This window comes from Spinacia oleracea, chromosome 2 (assembly GCF_020520425.1).
Source record: "Spinacia oleracea cultivar Varoflay chromosome 2, BTI_SOV_V1, whole genome shotgun sequence".
Taxonomy (NCBI): Eukaryota; Viridiplantae; Streptophyta; class Magnoliopsida; order Caryophyllales; family Amaranthaceae; genus Spinacia; species Spinacia oleracea.
In genome coordinates, this window is record NC_079488.1 from 97,378,357 (window position 1) to 97,403,948 (window position 25,592).

Genomic DNA, 25,592 nt, shown 5'->3' on the forward strand with positions numbered 1-25,592 from the left:
GAAGTTAGAAAAAAAATGAGATTTGTCTTTTAATGTAAAATTCAATATGAGCTAATAAAAGTCATAAGAGTATTTAGTTATAGTAGATCGAAACTTGTTGAAGTACTTATTATATTTCAGTACCTAGGAAGTCTAAATTGTGTTGGGCAAGGATGAATCAATAACCTATAAAACCAAATCAGATACTGAGTTTCCCTTAAAAAATTATATATTCGTTTTGACCTCCGGTCTTCCGTATCTCGATCTTCATTTTCGTCCAATGTAGAACCTAGAACTACACATATTATTTTACCAACATTATTAATCAACCATATTATGATTACGATTGGAAAGAAGAATTTCCCATTACGATTTGAGTGCATCAAGGTTCCACACTTAGCCCGTTTCTTTTTGCTATAGTCATGGACGAATTGTCGAGGTCAATTCAAGATGGTATACCATGGTGCATGATGTTTGCAGATGATATTGTGTTGATTGATGAAATCAAAGAAGGAGTGGAAAGTAAGTTGGAGTTATGGAGACAAACTTTGAAATCTCGGGGTTTTATGTTGAGTAGAAACAACGGAATATATGGAATGTAAGTTTAGTGGAGTCCAAGATAGAGAGACAGGGGCGATTACCTTAGATGGGAAAGTTGTTCAAGGTTTTGAAATGTTCCGTTATTTAGGATCTATTATCCAAAAGGATGGGAAATTGTATGGCGATGTGGCTCATAGAATCAAAGCAGGTTGGTTTAAGTGGAAAAGTGCCACGGGGGTTCCTATGTGATCCAGGCATGCCCCAAAGATTGAAGGGAAAATTCTACCGCACGACAAATCGACCGGCGTTGTTGTGCGACATGGAATGTTGGGCAGTGAAACATGGTCACGTGCATAAGATGAATGTGGCGGAGATGCGCATGTGTACGTTAGATGTGTGGGCATACAAGAAAGGATCGTTTGAGGAATTAGATTATTAGGAAGAATGTAGGAGTTGCACCGATTGAGGTTATGATGATGAAAAATCGTTTAAGATGGTTTGGGCATATAAGCAGAAGATCAAGTGATGCCTAGGTTAGGAGGCTAAAAGGGTGGCAAAGTGATATAATTGCAAAGGGTAGCGGAAGACCTAAGAAAACTTGAAGGAAGGTGATTGAGTACGATATGAGCCTACTTGGGATTGAGGCAGGACCGTCTCCGACAATTTGGAGGCCCTGTGCTAAAATATAGATATTGGGCCCCTATAAATTTTGACGGGCAATTATTTAATGTAAAACACATAATTATTATATTAATATTGTTTCATGTAAAGGTTTGATGGACATGAAAAAATAAAATGTAAAACACATAATTATTATATTAATATTGTTTCATGTAAAGGTTTGATGGACATGAAAAAATAAAATAAAAAAGGGGGATTATGAAGAATCGTACCCAGGTCTCAGCTACCACACTTATGAGTCCTTACCAACTGGGATAAAGATTATATATTGCATAATAAGCAGTTGTTAAATATATAATATTTGTTCTTGGGGGTTTAACCAACATAATTTCTTTTTGGGGCCCCAAAATTTTGTGGCCCGGTGCTGGAGGTCCACCTGGACCTCCCTTTAGCCGGCCTTGGATTGAGGAGAATATGGCGTTGGATATGACAGAGTAGAGGGAGAGAATATACGTTGATGACTTCATTTGACTTATACATCTTCCATTTTTATTTTATTTTTATTTTTATTTTCTATTTATTTATTTTTGTAATTATTTTTATCTTTTAACATGCTATTTCGAAAGGTGCTTATTTTACTTATTTCTAGTTTAAACATTTTTTTTAGCCCTTAATTAATTTTTTTTAATATATATATATAGAGGCGCTTATTTTACTTATATCTATTTTAAACTTTATTTATTTTTATTATCTCTTATAATATTATTTTTCTTTTAACTTCTTGCTCCTTTCTGGTTTGTTCTGGTCACATTGACGATCTCCTATGACGATTCATGTTGGCCGACCCCATATCATTTTGGGACTAAGGCTTTGTTGTTGTTATTGTATTAATCAACCATATTACTAAGCTATATTTTTTTTTGATGTCCCTACATCTTTAATGTATAATTATACGGAGCATGATTCACTGTCTTTTACTACTTTGTAATGAGCATTAATCTTTTACCGAGTAAACGTAGTTTTTTTCCAACATTCAAGTGTATAATTAATAATCATATTGTTTGCTAATAATCTTGAAAAGTGAATACTAACCCTTTACGAGTAGTATATAATTTGATGCATTTTAGTACTTTATATTTACTCCTAATCTTGAAAAGTAAATAGTACACGTATTTACTTGCATATTTTACCGAATAATTATTGTCACTAAATGTTGTTTTGACTTTTTTCTAATCGGATTGATTTCCTAATTAGGAAAATAGTACATGTTGCAAATTTGCCTTAAAATTTCCCTAAATGTTGGCATTAATTAAGTATTTAATAAAATTATATTAATTCAAGTTATGAATGAGGGTAATATAGATTATTCTATAGGGGGACATCAAAATGTCATTTACTATAATGACCTCAAGAGTTCCCTTATATTGTAGAGATACGACTCTTTTTTCCCTTTTTCTTTGGCTCGTTTATATGCCCACGTTCGCCTCGATTAACCCGTACATTATCCGACCTGCTAAAAATAATACCTTTATTATCCGACCCGCTTTTGACCTGCACTGACCGTGATTCGACCTGCAAAATAAGCGGGTCTAGTCGGGCCAAAGCCATGTGCCCATGTTAGAGTTAGTCGGCTCAAGGCTAGCCTTTGGGCTACCTAGTTTGTTTGCCTAATAGGATTCAACTTGTAACAGATAGAAGAGTAGCAGATAAGAAGCTAACAGACAGCAACCGTTGTATTATCTCAACTGAAGAAGCTCATCTCTTTCCATGCCCTCGCTCATTTCATGGCTTCTTTACCTTCAGTTGCTGTAAGTGGCAATCTCAAACTCAACCCTGACATCAGAAAATCGACACCTATCTTCGAAAAGGTATTCAATTTCATCTTTACCTTTTAATTTACATTTTTTTTGTCCCCAAAATCATGTTGTATAAACTCAATTTTGGTGATCTTTCTGTTTGTTTGCTTGGTAATTCTTCAATTTGATATGTCTATGCATCATCATCTTTCTGTTTGTTTGATTGGAAATTCTTCAATTTGATATGTCTATGCATCATCATCTTTCTTCGTTAATTTGATACTTCATTTTAATCGATTAATGGAACTTCCTACTTAAAATTTGTATTAGCTTTTCTCTATTGAAATGCTAAGAAATCAGTGAAATTATTATGAAATATAGATAGTTTGTGACGGGTGTTGATTTTTGTGTATGATTGTTGATTATGTGCTGGATTTTGGAATTTCAGAATCCAAGTGTTAGCTACCCAAATGTTAACTTGGAGGAGAAGGGTTTCATTACTTTAAAAGAGGCATTGTCTAGCTTTAATGAAGGTAACCAAGTAGAATCTTCATTCTATGTTCCCTTGTTGCGAGAATGTGTCGCAAGCCGGTCGGTGTTAGATGCTCAAATGGTGCATGCCCACATTGTAAAAACTGGAACATATGAAGATACATTTGTTATGACTTCGCTTATTAATGTGTATGCTAAATGTGGGCGGATGGAGTATGCACAAGAGGTGTTTGATCGATTGCCTGGGAGAAATGTTGTTAGTTGGACAGGACTTATGACAGGATATGTTCATGACTCGCAACCTGAGGTAGCTATCCGGATTTTTGTAGAGATGTTGGAAGTTGGGGCTTATCCAACGAGTTATACATTTGGGACGATAATAAGTGCTTGTTCATCTATGTTACTTGTAAGATTAGGGAAGCAAATTCATGCTTACATTGTCAAATATGGTATAGAATCTGAGACGAGTGTTGGTAATGCCCTTTGCAGCTTTTACTCTAAATGTAGAAGATTGCCTTCGGCTGTTGATACATTTCGAAGGATAGGAGAAAAGAATGTTGTATCATGGACCACGGTTGTTTCTGCTTGTGGCGATAATGGAGATCCTATGATGGGTTTGAGATACTTTCTGATGATGCTGTCAGAAGATATTGAGCTCAATGAGTTCACATTCACTAGCATCTTGAGTTTATGTTGTGCAATCCAGGGTTTGGAAGTAGGGAGGCAAATACATTCCTTGAGCATCAAACAAGGATTCCATAGAAACCTACTAATCGATAATTCAATAATGTACTTGTACTTGAAATGTGGATTGGTTGATGAAGCAAAGAGACTATTTGATGAGATGGATTCTATCAGCTTGGTTACATGGAATGCTATGATAGCAGGTCATGCCCAAATGATGGATCCTGCTGAGAATCGGATATCTGCTCACCAAAGTGGAAATCAGGCATTAACCATCTTCTTGAAAATGAGTAGATCAGGCACAAAACCAGATCTTTTCACCTTGTCAAGTGTGTTGAGTGTTTGCAGTGCTCTGGTGGCCTTGGATCAAGGGGAACAGGTTCATGCTCAGACCATCAAGAGTGGGTTTTTGGCTGATGTGATTGTGGGAACTGCCCTGGTTAATATGTACAATAAATGTGGCAACATTGGCAATGCTACCAAAGCTTTCGAGGAGATGGGTAAAAGGACTATGATATCTTGGTCATCTATGATTTCAGCTTTTGCCCAACATGGACGATCACAGGAAGCACTAAAGCTATTCAAGGAAATGTTATCAGCTGGAGAGAAACCAAATAAAATCACATTTGTTGGTGTATTTGCTGCGTGTAGTCAAGCCGGCCTGGTTGATGAGGCCCTAGAATACTTTGAAATGATGAAGAAAATCTATAAGATTAAGCCGATAATGGAGCATTATGCATGTTTGATAGACATGTATGTAAGGCTTGGGCGGTTGGAGGAAGCTTTTGATCTGACAAGGAAAATGAATAGTGAACCCAATGATGTTATCTGGTCAATCTTGATTGCAGGTTGTAGAAGTCAAGGAAATGTGGAGTTGGGTTATTATGCTGCTGAACAGTTGCTCAAGTTGAAGCCCAAAGATAAGGAGACTTATGTTCTAGTGTTAAACATGTATATCTCAGCAGAAAGATGGCAGGATGTATCAAGAGTAAGAAAACTGATGAAGGATGAAAAGCTCGGAAAGTTGCAGGATTGGAGTTGGTTAAGCATTAAGGATAAAGTATACTCATTTTCACCAAAAACATGGTCATTTCCTCATAAAACAGAGGTCGAGAATCACTTGAGCATGTTGGTTGATGAGATCAAGAGTAAGGGATACGAATCTCAGAGCCCACAAGTAACTGATGGGGAGGATAATGAAGCAGAAACTGTAACTTCTTCTGTACATCACAGTGAAAAGTTAGCCACTGCTTTCGGATTATTGCAAACAAGACACGGTTTTCCACTACGAATCGTCAAGAGTATTAGTATGTGCAGGGACTGTCATACATTCATCAAGTTTGTCTCTGAAATTACTGACAGAGAAATCATAGTCCGTGATAGTAAGCGACTCCATAGATTTGTCAATGGACATTGTTCTTGTGGAGATTTTGGCAATCTTTTATAATTGAATGATTTTTTGTTTGCTTGGGTTGTCATATAATACTGCCTCCCTGAATTCAGCTTCAAACCACTACACAGCCCAGTTTGCGTCCTTATTTATCATTGACCACATAAACCTAGTAGCCTGTGGGGGCATGGTAAGAGCGAGTGAAAGACTATTTTTCTGCCCATATGCTCACACGGTACAAGCACATGAGTAAAAAAAAAGTCTTGCGTATACCTAAAATATTGCCGAAAACATCAATGGAGTGACTCTTAAGCCGATTAAAAACCATAAATCAAACACATTTTATGGTAGCTGAAGCACAAAATACAGAAGTCGATAGTTAATATAAAAATAAAAAAAACCACACTAACCAAATACTTTATAAATTACTAATAGTATTATACAATTGTCAACTTTCCCCCTTGAAGTGAGAAGCCATGAGGAGGGTATCAAGTATGGTTTATAAATTTCATCATACATATAGCATTGGTGTCGACTAAACAATACACATAAAAGATTGAACGAATAGATATCATGATAATGAATTGGGATATAAATACACATATACTTCAACATATGTACGCTAACAGATTGCTAATGATCTTAGAAAGGCCCCTACTACAAGTTGTGAAAAGATAGAATCTTGTCTAATTCTTAGGAGCAGCATCAGTGGACTGGCTTTGTTGAGGGTCTTGGGTCTGTTGTGGTGGCTGTTGCTGGTTAGCGTTGTTTTGCTGGTACATGTTATTATACAGAGAAGGATGCATCCGCATCATCTGGTTGTTTTGCTGGTTAGCGTTGTTTTGCCGGTACATGTTCTGAGAGGCCTCACCTCTTAGCTCACCAGATTCAAGCTTCAAACGCTGGACTTCTGCCCTAAGTGCTTCATTCAGAGCTGCAATATCAGGCACCCAGAAAATTAATTAATTAATTAAAGCATGTGGAGTTCAAAGCTGTCTCTCCCATTCTGAGAATTGTTAGAATTCACACAACTCAACAAATATAGAACATTGGACACTCATCCAGCAGAAATTATGACTTGCCTTTTTCTAGAAACGTGGAAATACACTACCAAACCCTACCGTACCTTGCCAAAGGGCGGTCTCAAACAAGGAGCCAGAAAACAAGGATATGCATAAACATGCAGATGTTCAAATGGCTTAATATTAAACCAATGACTGTCACAATTTTTTCAATTTTTTTTTTTGTAGAAGAACGTGGGAATATTATTTGGTCTTTGAAATGTACTCTATATCTGACCTGGATTAAGGCCGGAACTCTTAATAAAAGATACTTATGTAAGTCAAATATTGTTTATCCAAGAAAAAGACAACCTTGATAATTTAAGGGTGTGTTCTCTTCAACTTGGACCTGAAAATAAGGTCTTATATAAGGCCTTATAAGACCTTATCGAACGTTATTAAACCTTATTTGAAGTTTATTAAATGATTTCTAAACATTTAGCAATTAGAATATTTATAACAATCGATTCGTGATGTACACGTAATTTGTAAAATGTTAATTAAGTTTTCCATTATAGTTATATTGATAATAATTAATAATAACATAGTAATTAATACTAACATGTCATTCATAAATTAGTAACCATAAATTATTTTTATATAACAATACAACTATGATTTATTTGATGCAACAACGTAACTAATAGTCAAATACATAATAATGGTACTAATATCATAATATTACATATTTTATTCGTTGGATCTTATTCGAACTTATAAGACCTTATTTTTAACACAACTCTCCCCCCACCCCCATCCCCACGGCCCACCCCCCTCTCTCCCACCCTAGAAGAACCCAGCTGGAGGTTTTAATTCTACAAGTTCAATAAAATAATAATATTAACTCTCAATGCCTTTTTTGTTAATTTTATTTACTTATCACATATTGGTCCTGAAGCTGTAATATGGTTACTTATTCTTTTCCACTGGAAATTTTCTTCGTCTAAAGAAAATATAAAAACAGTAGCATAACTCTCTCTGGTTGTCTTTTGGACTTGGGAGTAAAAAGGTTCTACAAGTCACATCACGCTCCAAACTTTTAACAATGCTTTCAACTTGCAAACATACCATACAATAACATCACCCCCAACATTTCCAGCAAAACACAACTCCTGCCCAGGAGTTGTAGGAATGCGTGGGTAAATCAATTAGATGCATACATGCTTACAAAAAGTGATTGCTAAATCACACACACACAACACACAATCACAAGAATAAACAGCTGAAGACGGATATCAATCTTCCAAGCAAGAGCTACCAAACTATCAACTCACAAAGTGAAACTCAAGCGGAAAATGACAGGCTGGATAACTTACTAGGATGGCTTATATAATGTGCGTTTCGCAGCCTTGTCATTCTAATTGTTAACCAAAAGGGTGTTGTAACTTTGTACAGCTTGCTACGAAGTTTCAATCAACGTTATTCAGGGATAAAGTTATTAGTGAATATAGTGCAATAAACAGGTAAACAGTGAAAGTTTCACTCTCCTTTTACCAAACTAAATCAAGTCTCAACATAAGTTTGTAAGATTTGCAGAGCACTTCAAGCACTGTACCTGACCTTTACTTGTTTGTCTGAATCAGTAGTTCAGCTATTCAAGACCAAGACGGCCACTAAATCATGGTGAGGGAAATTATTTAAGCAATCCTAAAAATGAAATGGAAGAAAAATGAATAATAATTAGAGTAGAAAAATCAAATCAACATTCATTTTAAATCATCATCATCCAAGAAACACTAACTGATGATTAGTCGTCATCCCTAAATGAATAAAAGAATCAGCTGCTAGACTTGCTTCTAGCTAAATCGCATATAGTGCCTTTTCTCCTAGGACATCTTCAATGCAATGTTCTTTCAAGCATCACATATATATTAACCTATTTGCAAGTACCAAACCGCATAAAACACGTTCAGATCCCAGCCCATAAATGTTTGGTTGCAGTATGCATTCTGGTTTTACCACACATTGGCCAGTTGCCTCTGTGATAATTCAGCGGTAGGTGCTTAATATTCTTCACATTCTCTCCAGGAGAATTTTCTCAAGCAGGATTGAGTTGGCAGTTGAGCTTCAGCTTCCTTTGATAAATGACACATTCTATCAGTTTCATTTCATTCTAATCCTTTCCAAAGATATATTGAGATGGTATTCTTTCCTTTACTGTATACTCGTCCTCAATTCATATACATTTTATTGAACAGAGCAGATGGTGGTCGAGGATAAAGAACTGATTTTGGTTGAAGACATTATTAAATATGCTTAGTGGATTTTGGAGAGGGGGTGGTATTGCCAGCTGTCCTCTCCCAATTCCAAACTTCCTCCAGTTGGGTCGTATAAAAAATAAAGTACAAAGAAATGCTTTCCTTTTTGGGCTTGGGCGAGGGAATGCCCTACTTAACATTGTATTCTTTGTTCTATGCAATAAAACTTCTTAAACTTTTACCCTAAAAGAAGTACAAAGGAATAAGGCCACTGGGGAGTTTTCTGTTTAATAAATAATGCCATTAAAGATTGTTAGTGACCCTATTCTGTAATTCAATTTCATAGTGACAAGGGAGATCAATTGTTTTAATTGTAACTTGGAATTAAGTAAAAGCAGGTCCAATTCAACAAAAAACTATTATAAACCAAACTAAAGAAAAATCATACAAGTAAATCACATATCAGTTTCTTTTACTAGCTGAGAGGGCATCTCTATTATAATCACATTCTCTTTCAATTTTTAAAGTATCTTTTAACATTTATTCCAATTGCCAAACATAGTGGATCTTTTATCGAATCAAGAAAAGTTGATACAAACACATGACATCCTCATGTTTTAAAAACACAGAAACAAGAGCAACAACCTAGATTTTTGAGTTTTCATAGCAAATTAGCAATATACACTCCACAGGTCTACTATCCGCTCTAACTTAAATCACAAGCTGACATTTGATGAATTAAACTCATGACAGATATTTCAATGAAAAAATAGGACCAACATAAAGGATTTTAACACCCTAAATTTCCAGCAGGAAGAGATCTTTTAATTGACTTAATTTTGGTGATACATGTGCAAACCAACACAAGGAGGGGGGGGGGGGGGGGGGGGGGGGGGGGGGGGGGACAATAACAAACAAAGTGGCCATAAAACCAACTTCAGATACCAAAGAAATTTTCATTTCAGTATCAAAATAATGGTTAGTGTAAAACGGCCCAAAAATCAACCAAAAACTGCCGTGATGATTAATTGGAAATAATGCAAGGATCCGAAATAATTAGTTCATAAGAATTAGAGGGAGCCAATTCCAATATATTTTGTTCCTTTAGAATTTTAAAGGACAAAAATCAGAATAGAAGTAAAAATGAAAAATGAAAAATATAACCGGACTGAAAAGTTCTTCAGAATCAAGCTATATGAGGAAAATATAATAACACAAACACATGGATCACTGGAATGTATTATGAATATGACAGATAATTGGGATTCCTACTTTTAAAAGGAAACTTTAAGCAGAAACTTGAAAGAGTCAAAGGACTAGAGAAAATCTGGAAAGGATCATTTCTTGAACAATAAAATAATGAAAACTAGACATCATGATCATTTTCTAGATTGTGGTCAACTGACACAGCTTGAAAAGAATCGTTGCTTCAAGTAGTGACCAATGTAGAAAGGAACTAACAATTCTCAATACAACACACCACAATAAAACCTATTTATTTTTCCCATTTTTATAAAATTTCCCACAACTACTCGGATTAGGCCAATTAGAACTTCAGTAGGCCCGGCAAGGCAACAACCTACCAATTACCTCATCTACTTCATTAGGGATCACTCCCCAAGCTATTTAGGGAGTAGCACATAAACAATGTGCTACCTGATTTTGTTCGAATAGTTCTAAAGTGTACCACCCTAGCAACGCACATGTAGCAAGTGCGATTCAAATCATAGTTTGCGGAGGGGTTAGCAAATTGGGTAACAGTGAATCTGATTCATATTCCTAATTCATAGTGAGTAGAAATGACCATTTAAGAGGAAGGAAATAGTAGTAACAGATATCAATTGAGAAGAAGAAATAACTCGGATATGAGGTCTTGCAGTGACAATATGGAGGGGCTGCTACAACAGAAGTTTTTCGATCGAATGGAGACATTGCAAACTTGCAGTCATAATTTCTAACCTATTGACCATTTCTAGCCTTGGACCAGTACCAAATGGTCTATTGTCCTAGACAGAAAGCTCCACATCATCTGAATAGATCATCCGCTTAGCCCATCAAAACCAAAGATACTAGAAGTAACATCAATGCGCAAGTCATCACTATGGCATGCAAATTACACTTCAGGACCGGTGCATAATCACAGAAGAAATGTAAAGGATGACACGGCTGAAAAGCTTACCATCCTTCAGCTGGGCCTGTTGCTCCATAGATTGAAGACGGAATCTCAACTCATTATTCTGATTGGTCAGTCCAGCAGAATCCCTCTGAAGAAGGAAAGGAATTGAATTTATATAGGTCTCGGCTGATAATAGAAGAAATTTAAAAGAGCAGCAAAACAGAACAATAACTGTCAACCAAAAACACAATTCATAAACACCTGAAGATGTGTGAGCTGAGCAGACAGTGTGGTAGCTTCTGTCTGTAATGTTTGCACCTTATGCTCCAATTCTGACATGTATCTCATTTTTCGTTCCTTAGAACGAGCAGCCGATTGACGGTTTGCCAAAATCCTGAAGAATAAAGCAAATAAAAAGTAAGAAGACTAAAGATCAGAAATAAAAAGCATGATTATTAATCAAACAGTTGGTGCATAGTTCAAAACCTCTTTACACGCTTTGGATCTGACATTGCAAGCTCAGCTAATTTCTCATTTAACATGATCTTTTTGAGCTCTACAGGAGTAAAATCACTGTTGGCAAACTCCAAGCTAAACTGATTGGTATTCTCATCAAATGAGTTGCTGGGTGAATGCTGAGCTGAGTGAATACCAGGGGAAGGTGGAAGCTTGGGTGAATCATCATTAAAATTAAGACTCCCCATAAAACTATCCATAGAAAGACTTCTGAAATGCCGACCAGTTGGAACAATATCTCCAGGGGCACTTCTCTTGCCTCTCTTAACAGCTCTTGAAGTATCCCCATGAATACCATGAGAATTACCAGCTGTACTGCTTTCAACTTCATTCTCACTACTGTCATTAGTCCTTGTACCACTCGCCCTACTATCCATATCTTTATCATCCATACTAGAAGAATTCAAAGCATCAAGATTATCCAAATTCATGTAAGCAGAGAACAGATCATCCACTACTTCACCCTCAGATTTCCTCTCAGCTTCCCCTTCACCACTAGCATTCCTTGTCCCACCCCAATCCGACTCTCGCTTCAATACAAGCTGTGCCGGCTTCTCCCTTTCCTTCTCCTTAGCCATAAACTGAGACCCTGAAGTCTGCCCAGTCGAAACAAACCCCAAAGGAACATCACTGCTAGACCGCCTATGTCCTTTACGAGGCGGAGGCGGTAACCCCTCATTGACATGAAACCCACTCCCTCCTCTAAAACCACCATCTCTCTCCTGCAGAGGAACCTCATTAGACCCTGAAATCGGCGAACCAGACTCCTTAAACACCGAAGGACTTAACGGAGGCAAGTTATCAAACGAAAAGAACGACGACTGAGATAATGACCTCGAATGTGTCGGTCCCGTATTAAAGTTCTGAGTAACCACGACTTGCTGGGGAACAATTTTCGGAGCTACAAAGTGAGAATGTGGGTGTGATGGCGGTATACCAGAAGGTCTCTTACTATTAACATTATGATTACTCCCTTCTAATACACTCAAATTCTGCATTTGACCATTAATCCCCAATTGATTAACACTTTGCTTATAAACTGAAGACGAACAATTACCAAACGACGATTGAATTCTCTGCATAACCCCAGTTTCATCACTTCCCTCCATCTAAATTACAAATTCAAAAACCCTAAATTTCACAAAGTTCCTTAAACCCTCAAAAATATTCCTCCTTTAATTACAACAACACAAATCCCAAATTGTTCAAACAACAGCCAAAACAGCAATTCAACAGAAATCACAAAACCCTAGAAAACAGAAATTCAGTGACTTTCAGTAGAAATTTTCACTAAAGATGAGAGAAAAGGTCGAGTTCACCTTTGTGCAACTTCTTCGCCAAAAAGGATTGCACGAGATGATTCTGGAAATGGTGAACTTTTGTGCGTGAAGAAGAAGATACAAAGATCGTTGTAAAAAAAAGATAATGGGATTCTCTTCAGACTAGCGCCAAGATTTTTCGCGATTTTCTCTCTCCTCTGTCTTTGTGTGAGTTTTTTATTTTTGTGTGTGTATGAGTGTGTGATAATATTTTTATGTTTTAAAAAATAAATAAATAAATAAATAAAATAATTGGAGATTTGGGTTTCATGTGAGTTTGGTGTGAATGTCAATTTCATTCCGACGCGTTTTGACTTTTTAATAATTATTTTAATATTTTAAGGGAAGAGAAACCCGTGATTTTCGGACTTTGGTCTGACCGTCTTATCTTATCAAACCGGATTCGTTGAATCACCGCCCTCTCAAATCTCAAAGACATGGCTTCGGTCTACCTCGCCGCATTGCATTTTGTATTACCAAGGCCGTGGCGGCCGAGGGTATTAACACAAAAGTTGAAGGTGGTGTACAGTAAATATTTTATAGTATTAAATTAATACGGAGTAGTTAATTCAGTTTAAAAGTTACTACGATACATGTAAATTATAAGGAGTTTTTGTTATTTCTTTGTTTAGTGATAAGCTTAAAATTATTAGATTTTTTTTATTAAATGTCCTTAGGTTTAATGAAATGCATGAAATATTCTCAAATTTTCAGAAATGCATTGAATACCTCTATGCTATGTTTGGGACTAGAGTTTCATTTGGAATTTCTATTTGGCCCAATTCACTTGTTTAGAAATACTTGTAATTTGGAATGGATTTGGCCCAAATCCAAGCCAATAAAGAATGAGGTTCACTTTTATGAATTTGAAATTCCAATCCATATGACATCATTTCAATTCCTTGGCTCTTGGTCTCACCCCTCTCTCTCCTCAACCCACCATGTTTACTTTTACCAATCACCTTTTCTTTTTTACATGTTCCTTAACTCATTTTCTCTCTCCTCTCCCAACTCACTCCCTACACTCCAGCCACAATTTTACCACTCTCTCAATGCTCTCTTGCAATTAAGTTTCTCTTTAGCCGCCACCAGAATCATCGACAATCCTTTAATTGCGGCATTAATCAAATCCTTTGTGTCTAAACTCAAGAGAAAATTCTAAGATTTCAGAAATTGGAGATTGAGGAATGAAAAGCTCTTCAAGAATAAGTTATAAGATGAAATTAAAAGTGAAAATCTATATATTTGTAAGTGAACAACAAAAAGATATCAATTTCCTGATGCAAAAATTGAAATTAGTTGATTAACTTTTTGTTTTAGGGTTAAGAGAGGGTGAACGAGTGTCACATGACCTTTCTGGAGATGATAATTGGGAAATATTGTTCATTGATGGAGTGAATATGTTGTATTGCTTCCATCATAGTGGAAATACAATTAGAATTCATTGTTTTCTTCATTAAAGAGTTCCGATTTGGTTTTCCAAAAATTTTATCATATAATTTTTCCATAGCTCATTGTGTTTGTGGGTGGAAAATGACAAAAGTAAGGCTACCTTATTAATTTTTGTGTTTATAGTACTACTCATTGATTTAATTGTTAAATTCAATTTGATTTTTTAACAATTGAAGGTTTTCAACTCCGAAATTGGAATTTATTTTCTTTCCGAACAAAATATTGAATTGAAATGATGGATTTACAATTCTGAGTATTTCCCAAACAACTAATTTGGATTTGAAAGTTGAAATTTGAATTTCTAGATTTCAAATAAAGAATTTGAAACCAAATGCATGTATTCGAACACTACCTAGGGTTATTTAGAGACTAATCTGGTTAGTTAGGGGTAAATTAATTGATTAGGCGTTAATGACTTACAGCGTTAACGACCATTAATCAATAGGGGTGCATTTTTATAAACCTTAGTTAATTTAACTACTTTCCAGCGTTTTATAATCCATGTACAAGTTTAAACCTCTTAATTGGGTCAATCATATATCAGCACACGAGAAAATAAATAACAAGAAAATTAATTGCACAATAAATGTAATCACCATTGATATAGATGAACTCCAGAAGAGACAAAAAATAAATAAACTATAAATCATTTATCAAAATACATGTAAAAAGTGTATTATTAGTTGGTGAATAATTTGACAAAATTAAAAGGTAAAAAAATTGATCCCTATATTAGTAAGTTACATGTCAACTTTATGTTCTCGGAAAGAAGTTTGAACACAAATCACTATGGTTTGATTATATTAAGTTATGACCCATTGAGAGGCATATAAAAGGTATATATTGGTCATAGTGATGTTATTAATTGAACATTGAGATTTATATATCTTGCAAATATTTTGTGAGTTTCTACACCCAAGTGTAGATTATATATTGTTCCACCACATTGACATATTTATATATGAAAAGGGCAATAGAGTGAAGTTGATGATACTCCAGAAGAGAAGGAAATCTGTTTTATAGTGTATGCAATACCATCAAAGTGGTATAGATTTCTGAATTTATAATAGACGGCCTAGGAGAAAAATATAAACGTACCATTTGAAGATGTATTTAGATATCATTGATAAAATGACATGCAAAGTATATATATTAAAATAATACTTGATGATACTGGTATATGATGGAACCGACATGCATATGTTAAAAGTAATAGACTTAAGATGGGATCAGAAATCTATGTCCATTTTTATGTCGACATAATCATAATTCTCTAAATGAGCTCATGGACCTGAAGTCTAACAAGTTATTGATTTAAATCAACATTGTACAATATTTTACATTATGAGTCTTATATTCATATACATGTGTAGTTAATAGGTAAATGCATCATTCATCATACATTTAGCTTGTTTAATATTTTATCATCATATGATTTTGATTTATCCAGTTATAATTTCATATTGCATACATAAGTTTCAAAACTATTATGATGTCGTATGGATATGCATCCAAAGAATGGTAAGATGAATTTGTAACTTTAAGGAAAATTATAAGATCGAGGAGATTTGTACTCCATTGGACTAATAGTTGCTTAACAAATATATATAATGTTGATTGAATAACATGCTGTGAATCATTAAAATTAAATTAAAAAAAATTCTGAAGAACTTATACATGATGTTATTACAAATCTAGTCCTTTAAGTTTTGCATATGAACATCATAAAATGAATGAAATATTGTCAAACCTCTTAAAGAGCGTTTTTGAAATGTCGTCTCAACCAATAATTTGAGTACTTGCGAGTTATGAAATATACATATTAATTCATTCATGAAATAATTTTTATACAAATATGAATTATCTTAAAAAATAAAGATAAGGGTATGTAATGTCTTTATAATGGATATTATTTCATAGTCCAGAAAAACCATAAATAACATTATTAGCTATATTATACCTCCAAATTAGACGATGATATTGTTATTTATCATGTATTGCAAAGAAAGTTTGATCAATATTGATAAAAAAACTACCATTTACGACCTCCAAAACAAGGTATGTATGTCCAATATGTGTAGATAAGTTCTGTAATATCATGTACAAGAAAATGTATTTATCTCATGTGAAACTAAAGTATTATTATAATATGAATCGGAAAACTTGAAAACAAAGGTATCGAATGTGATAGGGAAAATCACATGATTTAACTTGTATTATTTTCTAAACATTAATGATGTAGATATTCACCTCACATGTTCAAGTGGAGAATAGAAGACTGAAGTTAAACTTTGGAGAATCAATTTTCAAGGAACTCATTGCTGCTACATTTGAGAAACTATTCAACAACATTGGATTGATTGCACTAGAAGATCTCAAATGATGTATTAATCAGAGGGAGAAATACGCGTTGCACTCTTTTTTCCTTAACCAAGGTTTTGTCGCACTAGATTTTCCTGGTAAGGTTTTAATGAGGCAACATCTCAATCGTATTATGAAAAAATGATGTACTATTTTTCATTAACTAGGTTATTGTCCCACGGGGTTTTCTTAGTAAGGTTTTAACAAGGCATAATATTCAATAATGGAAATCCAAGGGGAGTGATATGAAATGTTATGTGGATGCCCATTATACCCCTAGTATCTTTCCAGAATATTCTAGATCTTAGGGTTTATTATTCTCCAAGCAAACCCTATTCTATTATATGTATATATATCTCATTGTTCATAAAATAATATACATAGTTGTTATCTCCCAATTTCTCCTCTCTTACTCTTTATTTCACAACAGTTTCTTACTTGTTCGTATTTCTATTATTTCCATTTCTGACCTTATAATATTATTTTTCTATTCGCAAATGAACAATTATGAAATAACATTTTGGAATGATCGTGTGCGTGCCCTTGGTGATGAACATCTTAATCAAGTTGGATATTAATTTGTCCAGTTATTGTTGTATGTGGTGAATGTGTTCTTTATCAAGAGTTTATATGTACACCATCCAAATACATGAATCATCCACATGTATTTTTTATTTTTATTTTTTAATATTTCAGGATATATTATATATACTTGTATGATTATATAACGTATACTACAAATAGGAACATCTTTTTCAACAATATATCACACCCAGATTTATGTAAATCCAATGAATGAACTTACTAATTCCTCATCTATATGATTCATAATTTTTTGTAAATGAACTTTGTGAACAATTATGCCTAAAATTTATGGGGATATATGTAATAACACATTTTCTAGCTTTAATATTCTCGCATGCATCGCGTGCATATAAGACTAGTATTACGTGTATTAGCTTGATTTTCATTAACCGCAATATAAATGAATTTTCTTTATTTGCTAAATTTTCAGTTTTGAAAATTAATAATTACTCTGCTTTTTTAATCAATTACTAAGCAACTTTTTAAATAGACAAATAATATTATTCCTGCTATCCCCCTATATAATAGACATAAACACCCTTTGGTGTCTCATATGGGATAGATTAAAAAAAAACACTGAATTTTTTTTATCAAGTTGAATTCATTTAAAAAATGGACTATTAAATGCTAATTATCAATTATGAAAGTGTATCGCATAAATCAAACAATTGTTAAAGTTGACAGCAAAAAAGTCAACAAATTAATTAATTTCTACATCTAGCAAGAACACCAATTACGAAACTTAATGACAATTACAAATAATTAAAAGTTGATTATTTATCAAACTGACTTGTAGTAATTAAAAAAATAAAAAAAAATTAATGTCAATAAATAACAAATAAGAAAATTCTAATGAAAATCACACGTTGAACCTCTCCTATTTTCCTTTCTAAAAGCCACTGTGTAATTTGACAGTAAAAAATCAATAAATAATATTTAATTTCTACATCAAACAGGAAAGCAAGAATATTTATTTCTCTTATTTCTCTTATTAATTTATTTGAAGACAAATATTCTCTCCATATATAAATTTATTTACGGAGTACCTAATTTTCATATTTATTTGGCCAACATGTTTTTCATTATCAATGATTTTTATTCATAAAGTAAATGATTTTATGATATTTTGCCTGATTTGTTTTATTTCTTTCTTTTGTTGCTCCCAAGACCCTTTTATAAAAAGTGTTAATCATAATAATAAAAAAACCTCATTGTGGCACAATTGACACCAATATTCAATACCACTATAAATATGAAAATTTTCAATTACATCATCATAATATATTCGTAGAAAGGGTGTAATCTACAAATACTTTAAGAATCACAATTAAAATGTAAACAATTAGAGGTGTAATCTAGTTAATTACTTAACCAATTCAATAAATTATGCAATTTATAACAAACAACAAGAAAATAACTTAATGGTTTCAAGTAATTTTGAAATGACTATTATAATTGATCGTGAAGCTAATTTAGGTCATAATTGATGTATACATTTCATTCAATAAAATATTTGACATTTCCAGTGAAATCATATCAGTATTTAAGTAATTTTTTTATTTAGGAATTCACTTAAATTAAGCAAAATCTTAATTAAAAATTTAGAAAAGGAAAAATTTAAGGAAATAATTAATAAAACAATTTAAATACAATTTCCTAAAGAAATAAATTAAAATTAATTTTGAAGTTATTAATTTTGTTATTTGGTTTACTTGAAATTTGAATCATAGTAGTAACACTAGTAACTATTAAAATGCCAGCTCAAACAACGATGCAGAATTGAAATCAACACAAATTCGTGAAAATGTTAAGGGTTTAAACCAATTTCATCTTTTTCTTTGGTTTCTTTCAAATTCTTTTGTTCTAATGTATTTATTTTACTTTGAGCTTCTGTTTCTTTTATCTGAGTATGCACTTATCAATATATTGACAAAGTTGACAAAACAAATACTCCAAGAGTTACAATTAGGGTTATCAATTAGCCATGTAGAGTCATATTATTTATGCACGCGATACATACTTGACAATTTTATAAGAGGTTATAATCATAATATAATCATATGGTCTTACAATTAATTAGGGTTATCAATTAGACATGCATAGTCATATTATTTATGCACGCGATACATGTTTGACAATTTTATAAAAGGTTATAATCATAATAAAATCATATGGTCTTATAGTTTAACGTACGCATAACATGCATATAAGACTAGTAGAGATTTTACATTTTTTTTGAAAGAAAAATTAATTCATTTATAAAGAGTCATACGACAGCTACAAGAGAAAAATAGATCTAACAAATACATGACAAATTGAATCAAATAAAGGTTTTCTTCATCAAAGATATAGTCGTTGAATAAATCTTGAACTGTAGAACGTCTCCCGTATATAACGCTGGAACATGCAACATTTTTAGAGAGAGAGTTTAACGATTTGTTGTAGCCGCGAGGATGATTTCCACTTGATTCATCTGAATGTACTCGAAAAATTGATATATGTTGCGATCTCGCATAAACTTTACCAATGGATCAATTCTGCATAAATCCATTACGAGTGAACGACAAACCAAATTAACTAGCTAAAACTAACTCCACCATAGGGAGACTAACGAACAAGGACGAACTCCGACCATACGGTGAAAATTTATTAAATTTGAGAGACAATAGATGAATTAATTGAAGACAAAGGGTCGGAAATAGTCTAATTACCAAAGTAATTAAACTATTTCCGACATACGACGGCCAAGAGAATAAACTCTAGAAAGAGAGAAAAGGAGAGAGAGAGTGATTAACGTGCCTTTTGTTTTTAGTAGAGATATTACATAAAAGTTGAGATAGTGACCATTTAAGTGTAACCCTTGAGAGGAGACCTCCTAATTAATTTTTCTTATCTATAACATATAAAAAAAAAGTACGAATGAGTTCATATAAATTATAACCAGGTTCAGTTAGGTGCAATAGATTTACTCTTTCAACTTTACTCTCTTGCAATTTTGATGTACGATCTAATAAATTACAATTACCTATAATTAGTTTCGATAAATTCAGATAAGAAAAGTTATTGGGCCTCGGTAATCTTCTCCATACTCCACCCTAAACCATATTGGCCAATTTCCTAAAAAGAAAGAAAAAAAGATCAGGCCGTCATTTAAACCTAGAAGATTCTGATCATGGGCCTCATGCCTTTTAAAACCCAGGCCATCATGTTCTTCCCCAAATTGCAAGTCGCCAACTTTCTAAAACCCTAATTCACCAGAAAACACCCAAATCCTTTATTCACCTCTCACTATAAAAGACCACTAAAACCTCAACAATTACAAACGTGAGCAATTCGCAACCCCTAAATCCCTAATTAGCAAATCCGCCGCTTTCTGTAAAATCTCTCCATTTTCGTTCTATCTATTGAAGAGGGCAAATGATGCAATTTACGATGGAGTGATTGCTCAGAATCTTTCTGGGTGCATGATAATCACCATTTTTAGATAGGAAGATCTGATGCGTCCTCTTTTACTTTTTCTTCCTAAATTTCATCGGATTTTTATCCATTTTTTCAGATTTATTTTTTAGTTTTAAAGAAAAATAGCCGGTGATGAATGTAAAATTATGGTTGATTGCAGAAAATGCAAACGCATATTGTTGATAAATTTGTACTAGGACGGTCTGAGGCTAATTTCGATATGAAAATGAATTTTCTTGTTTTAAATTTGATTTTTAAAACATTTATTTTAAGCTAATTTGAATAACTATGTTAATTTTATTGAATTTTGTTGGCAGTAGTTTAATTATAGTGTGAATGATGAGATTTATATAAATATCACAGTTATCCCTGTCTGAGAAATCTGTGCTGAAAATTTGTGATCTGACACACTTTATTTTTACTGCCCACAAAATTGATCTAATTATTATTGGTTTTTAAACTTTTATTTTAACTTCTTTTAGTCCTGTTTTTGTGTGGGTTTTAAATTCCATCGTTTATATTAAAAGAAAGATTTTGAACATAGTTATGTTATTGAATTTCCTGGTGGTTAAGAAGAGTTCTTTGTTTGAAATCTTTATTTTTTATACTATTTTTTATTTAACCATTTTGTTCTAAATTGTACTCCCTCCGTATTTATTTAAGAGATAAATTTGACCGGGCACTAATAAAGTAAGTGGGGTTTGGTAGATATTTTAATAAGTAAATAAATGAGGACAATGTATTTTGGGGGTTGGAGGTAGGGTGGGTAAATTAGATGCATTTTGGCGTTGGAGGTAGGGTGGGTAAATTAGATACATTATTTAATTAGATAGTGGGGTTGATACGTTATTAGGAAGTGTTTCTTAAATAAATACAGCCGAAAAAGAAAAGTTTATCTCTTAAATAAATACGAAGGGAGTATTGTTTTGTGCCAAAATTCGCGTTTTAATAAAAAAGTTGTTAAATGTTTTAAATCCCATTTTAGACTCCAAAATGGATAAATAAAAATAGTATAAAAAATAACCGACCAGCCATCTACGGAGTATCACAATAGAATTAGCTTGTACGCTTCTTTGATTAACCGATAACCACAAAAATATCAATGGAGAAATTGACTGCAGATGATTAGTATGTTTTGAATATTATTTCACTTGAAATGGCGTTGGTTATGATAAATATAAATTATTGTTGATCCGAACAAGAATCGAACCCTGGTCGTTGTTAATTCAAATAATGTGCAAGTGAATTATTTGATGCTTTTAAATTAATTTGGGGAGTGTGTTGTATTGGTGTGAATGATGAGATTTATTTATAAATATCACAGTTATCCCTGTCTGAGACATCTGTGCTGAAGTTTTGTGATCTGATACACACCTTTAAATACACATACACTGGCCATAAGCACATACTCCCTCTGTCCCGCACCGCTTCTATAAATGAAAATTTATACCAATAATATATTATTTTTCACACTTACTTACTAATCCCACCTACACCCCTATTTCTTATAAAAAATCATTTAAAAATTCCCATATCCACTCACCACCCTTCACTTCTTACACATTTCCACTAAATATATTAAAAAAATACCCACCATCAACTAACATTCATTAAATTAATAAGTCAATTTAAATGTCTTAAACTCCGCACCTTCGTGACTGAAAGTGAAAAATGATTTCTCTCCTATCTTTTTCCAATTCTTCCATATTCCACTAACATGATATACTTTTTGCTTAGAGCAAAGGACCCAAATATTTTGGTGAACAAAAACTGAACAAAAAAATTAATATTTTTTACTTTTCCAACTCAACCATAACCAAACCTATGACCAACCATGCCCAAATATTTTTAATAGTTGTCCAATTTATTTTGGATATATTTTATCTCTTTTATTTTTAGCCTATCCCAGCATAATTTCTCTTCTATTGAATCATTTAATTTAAAATAATTATTAATAAATGCATTAAGTATCTTAAAATTCTTAATTAAATTATGACTAATAAACATCAGACAAATATTTAATTAAATGTTAACAAAGAAAATATAGCTTAAAATAAAATTACATTATGACGAATCTTATCTAATATTTCTATTACATAAGTGAAGAAGGGATGAATTGTATTATACCAATATCTGGTGTCCCCAACTAAAAAACTAATATATCCTTTTATGCTCAAACCCTAATCCACAACTGCTGTAATCACATATAAACCCTATTTCACAACTATCAATTTCCTAGTTATCTTCTTGCTTCGTCTTTTTCTTTCGTTTTATTGCATTTTCTGTTATTTTAATTTGAAAGAAATTAGAGAAATTGCAATGATGATTCACAACTACCTATTTTCTGAGAAACTTCATTGTTTCTTTGATTAATAATTACCAATGGATCCTTCTGAGCTTTTCTCTCTCTAAATTCTCCCTATTTTTCTAAACCTTTTTTTTTTATATGAAGTTACATTTGATTTCTTAATTTTTATTGATTTTGGTACTAATTTTTGAGGATATGATTATGAAAATGGAGCGGTTGAAGTGATGATATAAGTGTTGGAATGTAAAATATGTCGACTAAAATTACAGACTACAATTATCTGATCCAATAGCTCATTTTCCTATTTTTCTAAAGTCTTGCCAATTTGTGGAGCAAGGTCATTTATTTTAGAATAATGCAATCTTGCATTGAAGGTTGGAAATAAAAATATTGGGTGCCTTCTGAATTCTGTTTGTGTCGATTATGGCCTTGAACAAGACACTACATCGTCTGTTTCTTTACACTAAATAAATTTACAATTTCATCTTTATGGTAAAATAAGAGCAAACTCAAATCTTGAGCAACCATATCTTACCTATTTGTTCTAAGTAGTAATCCCCACACATGTGTAGTTTTTACAAGTGTAATTAACATTTACTACATTCTCTTCTCTTACAGAAACTCACCAACACCCAAAATGAATAGAAAATCAGTCGTCTATCTTGGACAAATTTAGATGTATTTACAAATCAAATACCATGGTAACCCATGCTCTGTATGACCATATGTATAGCAAATTAGCAATATAGCTAGAAATTAGCCTAATCAGGTTATTGATATACATGTAATCTTATGTAATTGGAGGTTTGTATGGAGTTTTAATGACTTTTCGAATTCATTTTATTTTTATGAATTGACATCTTATCTGCATTATCATGTCACCGTTTCTGAACTTTTGAACAATTTTTTTTGCATAGCACCTCTTCCTTTTTCGTCAGTCCTAAATTATTTGTTACACTTCTAAATTAGAAGAGTCCCCACAATTATTATATTGTCTCTTTACGACTAAAGTAAAGATGTCCCCACACACTTTCTCATTCAATTAACAAAAATTACTCATTAATTCTTATAAAATCTACTTTTTCAATAAAATAATAATTGATAACCAAACAATAATTTATCACCTTAAATTTGTGCAAAGAGTGTAAAGATTAATGTGGGTCGAAGGAGTATTTATTAAGATTAGTTGTACTAACTCAACTTTTAATTTTATATATTTTGACTAGTATATATAAAAGAAGCATATCTGCTGAATTCTTAGAGCGCCACATAGGAAATCTAATGGTTTCGGCCAATGAAAAATAAGATTTTTAATTTTTTTTGAATTAAAAAATCGATTAACACGTAAATAATTAATTATAGGAAACTTTGTTAGAAATGACATTTCATAAGCCACCTAAAATTTGTGCAAAGAGTGTAACGATTAATGTGGGTCGGAAGGAGTATTTATTAAGATTAGTTGTACTAACTCAATTTTTAATTTTATATATTTTGACTAGTATATATAAAAGTGAGCGATGCCCTTCAATATTGTTTGAAGATTCGTAAATTCCCAAATTACGCTACTTTTTCACTTAGAGCATCTCCAATGGTTGTAACTAGGGACTAGCTTGCAATTTTAAAAAATTTCAAGCTACTAGCTTAACCATTGGAGTCCAAATGAAAAAACTTGGGCAATGAAATTATATTAAAAAAAATTATGTTTGAAATATTGATTGATAAATATCTATACATTAATATCAAGCTAGTAGCTAAACATTGGGGGTACCAACTAGCTAAAAAGGAAAGTAGCTTGATATATTATGTGGCATGACAAGCTAATTGCTAAATTAGCTTACCGTTGAAGATGCTCTTATTTCCCACACTACCTTCCACGTCAGCAAGAAAGCCGGTCTAATTGTTTTTTTTATAAAATCCACAATAAACCACTATCTGAAACAGCGGTTTAAAGGGGTAAATCGCTATCTGAAATAGCGGCTTATGTATTTAATGAACCGCCATTTCAGGTGGAGGTTAACCCTTTATAAAACCACGCGGTTTTATAATAAAACTTATAAAACCGCGTGGTTTTATAATAAAACCGCGCATTTTTGTTTTAAAGCAAACCACTATCTCAGATAGCAGTTTATAACATTGAACCGCCATCTGAGATAGTGGTTTGCTTTAAAACAAAACCGCCATCTCACATGGCGGTTCAACGCTGAACCGGAAAAAGAACTTTTCTTTCTCCCTTGCTGACGTGGACGGTATGGTGGGAATTAAGTTAGAAAGTAGCGTATTTTGGGAATTATTTAATCTTTATGCAATATTGTAGGAAATCGCTCTATAAAAGAGGCATAACTGTTGAATTCTTAGAGCGCCACATAGGAAATCTAATGGTTTCGGCCAATGAAAAAAAAGTTTTTTAATTTTTTTTTTGAATTAAAAAAATAGATTAACACGTAGATAATTATAGGAAACTTTGTTAGAAATGACCTTTCATAAGCTTGTTTGTGTGGAAAAGACCTTATATAGAAAGTGGCAAAAATAGGACCTTAAACTATTTTTTATTTGTTGACTAAGACCTTTGGTGAGATTATGGAAGTTGACCCAACTTTCCGACATTGGCTTTGACACGTGTTGGCCACGTGACATTAAAAAGGCTTAATTTTTTTAACTTACACATATCAGGAATTTTGAATTGAGTTCCATAATTATCTTTTAGATTGTTATCAA

At 32.9% G+C, this 25,592-nt stretch overlaps 2 protein-coding genes, 4 non-coding genes and 1 pseudogene across 7 annotated transcripts; 6 read left to right on the forward strand and 1 right to left on the reverse strand.

The window, feature by feature from the left end:
- The first annotated feature begins 2,831 nt into the window (after nt 1-2,831).
- On the forward strand, nt 2,832-5,578 carry LOC110802943 (pentatricopeptide repeat-containing protein At3g12770). The gene is made up of 2 exons (XM_022008401.2): nt 2,832-3,008; nt 3,385-5,578. Exons 1-2 carry the CDS (start codon nt 2,925-2,927, stop codon nt 5,557-5,559), a joined length of 2,259 nt encoding a protein of 752 aa, XP_021864093.2. The 5' UTR covers nt 2,832-2,924; the 3' UTR covers nt 5,560-5,578.
- Nucleotides 5,579-5,893: 315 nt separating this feature from the next.
- Nucleotides 5,894-12,911, reverse strand: LOC110802935 (bZIP transcription factor 29). Of its 2 annotated transcripts, XR_008928326.1 has the most exons (5): nt 11,364-12,911; nt 11,139-11,271; nt 10,941-11,025; nt 8,119-8,210; nt 6,299-6,436 (listed from the first exon to the last, which is right to left on the reverse strand). XR_008928326.1 is itself a non-coding variant. In XM_022008390.2 (4 exons), the coding sequence occupies exons 1-4, from the start codon at nt 12,500-12,502 to the stop codon at nt 6,189-6,191; spliced, it is 1,605 nt and encodes a 534-aa protein (XP_021864082.1). In that variant the 5' UTR covers nt 12,503-12,910; the 3' UTR covers nt 5,894-6,188. The 2 variants fall into 2 exon arrangements, 1 of the variants encoding a protein (XP_021864082.1); XM_022008390.2 differs by lacking the exon at nt 8,119-8,210 and having other exon boundaries at nt 5,894-6,436; nt 11,364-12,910.
- Nucleotides 12,912-20,694: 7,783 nt separating this feature from the next.
- Nucleotides 20,695-20,779, forward strand: LOC130468379 (small nucleolar RNA snoR20a). Its single transcript, XR_008928767.1, has one exon. It is a non-coding gene; the product is annotated as a small nucleolar RNA snoR20a (small nucleolar RNA).
- Nucleotides 20,780-20,897: 118 nt separating this feature from the next.
- On the forward strand, nt 20,898-20,982 carry LOC130468351 (small nucleolar RNA R38). Its single transcript, XR_008928741.1, has one exon. It is a non-coding gene; the product is annotated as a small nucleolar RNA R38 (small nucleolar RNA).
- An 874-nt stretch (nt 20,983-21,856) lies between these two features.
- LOC130468352 (small nucleolar RNA R38) lies at nt 21,857-21,943 on the forward strand. The gene has a single exon (XR_008928742.1). It is a non-coding gene; the product is annotated as a small nucleolar RNA R38 (small nucleolar RNA).
- Nucleotides 21,944-22,877: 934 nt separating this feature from the next.
- LOC130468350 (small nucleolar RNA R41) lies at nt 22,878-22,973 on the forward strand. The gene has a single exon (XR_008928740.1). It is a non-coding gene; the product is annotated as a small nucleolar RNA R41 (small nucleolar RNA).
- Nucleotides 22,974-23,207: 234 nt separating this feature from the next.
- Nucleotides 23,208-23,325, forward strand: LOC130468353 (uncharacterized; annotated as a pseudogene).
- The last annotated feature ends 2,267 nt before the right edge of the window (nt 23,326-25,592 follow it).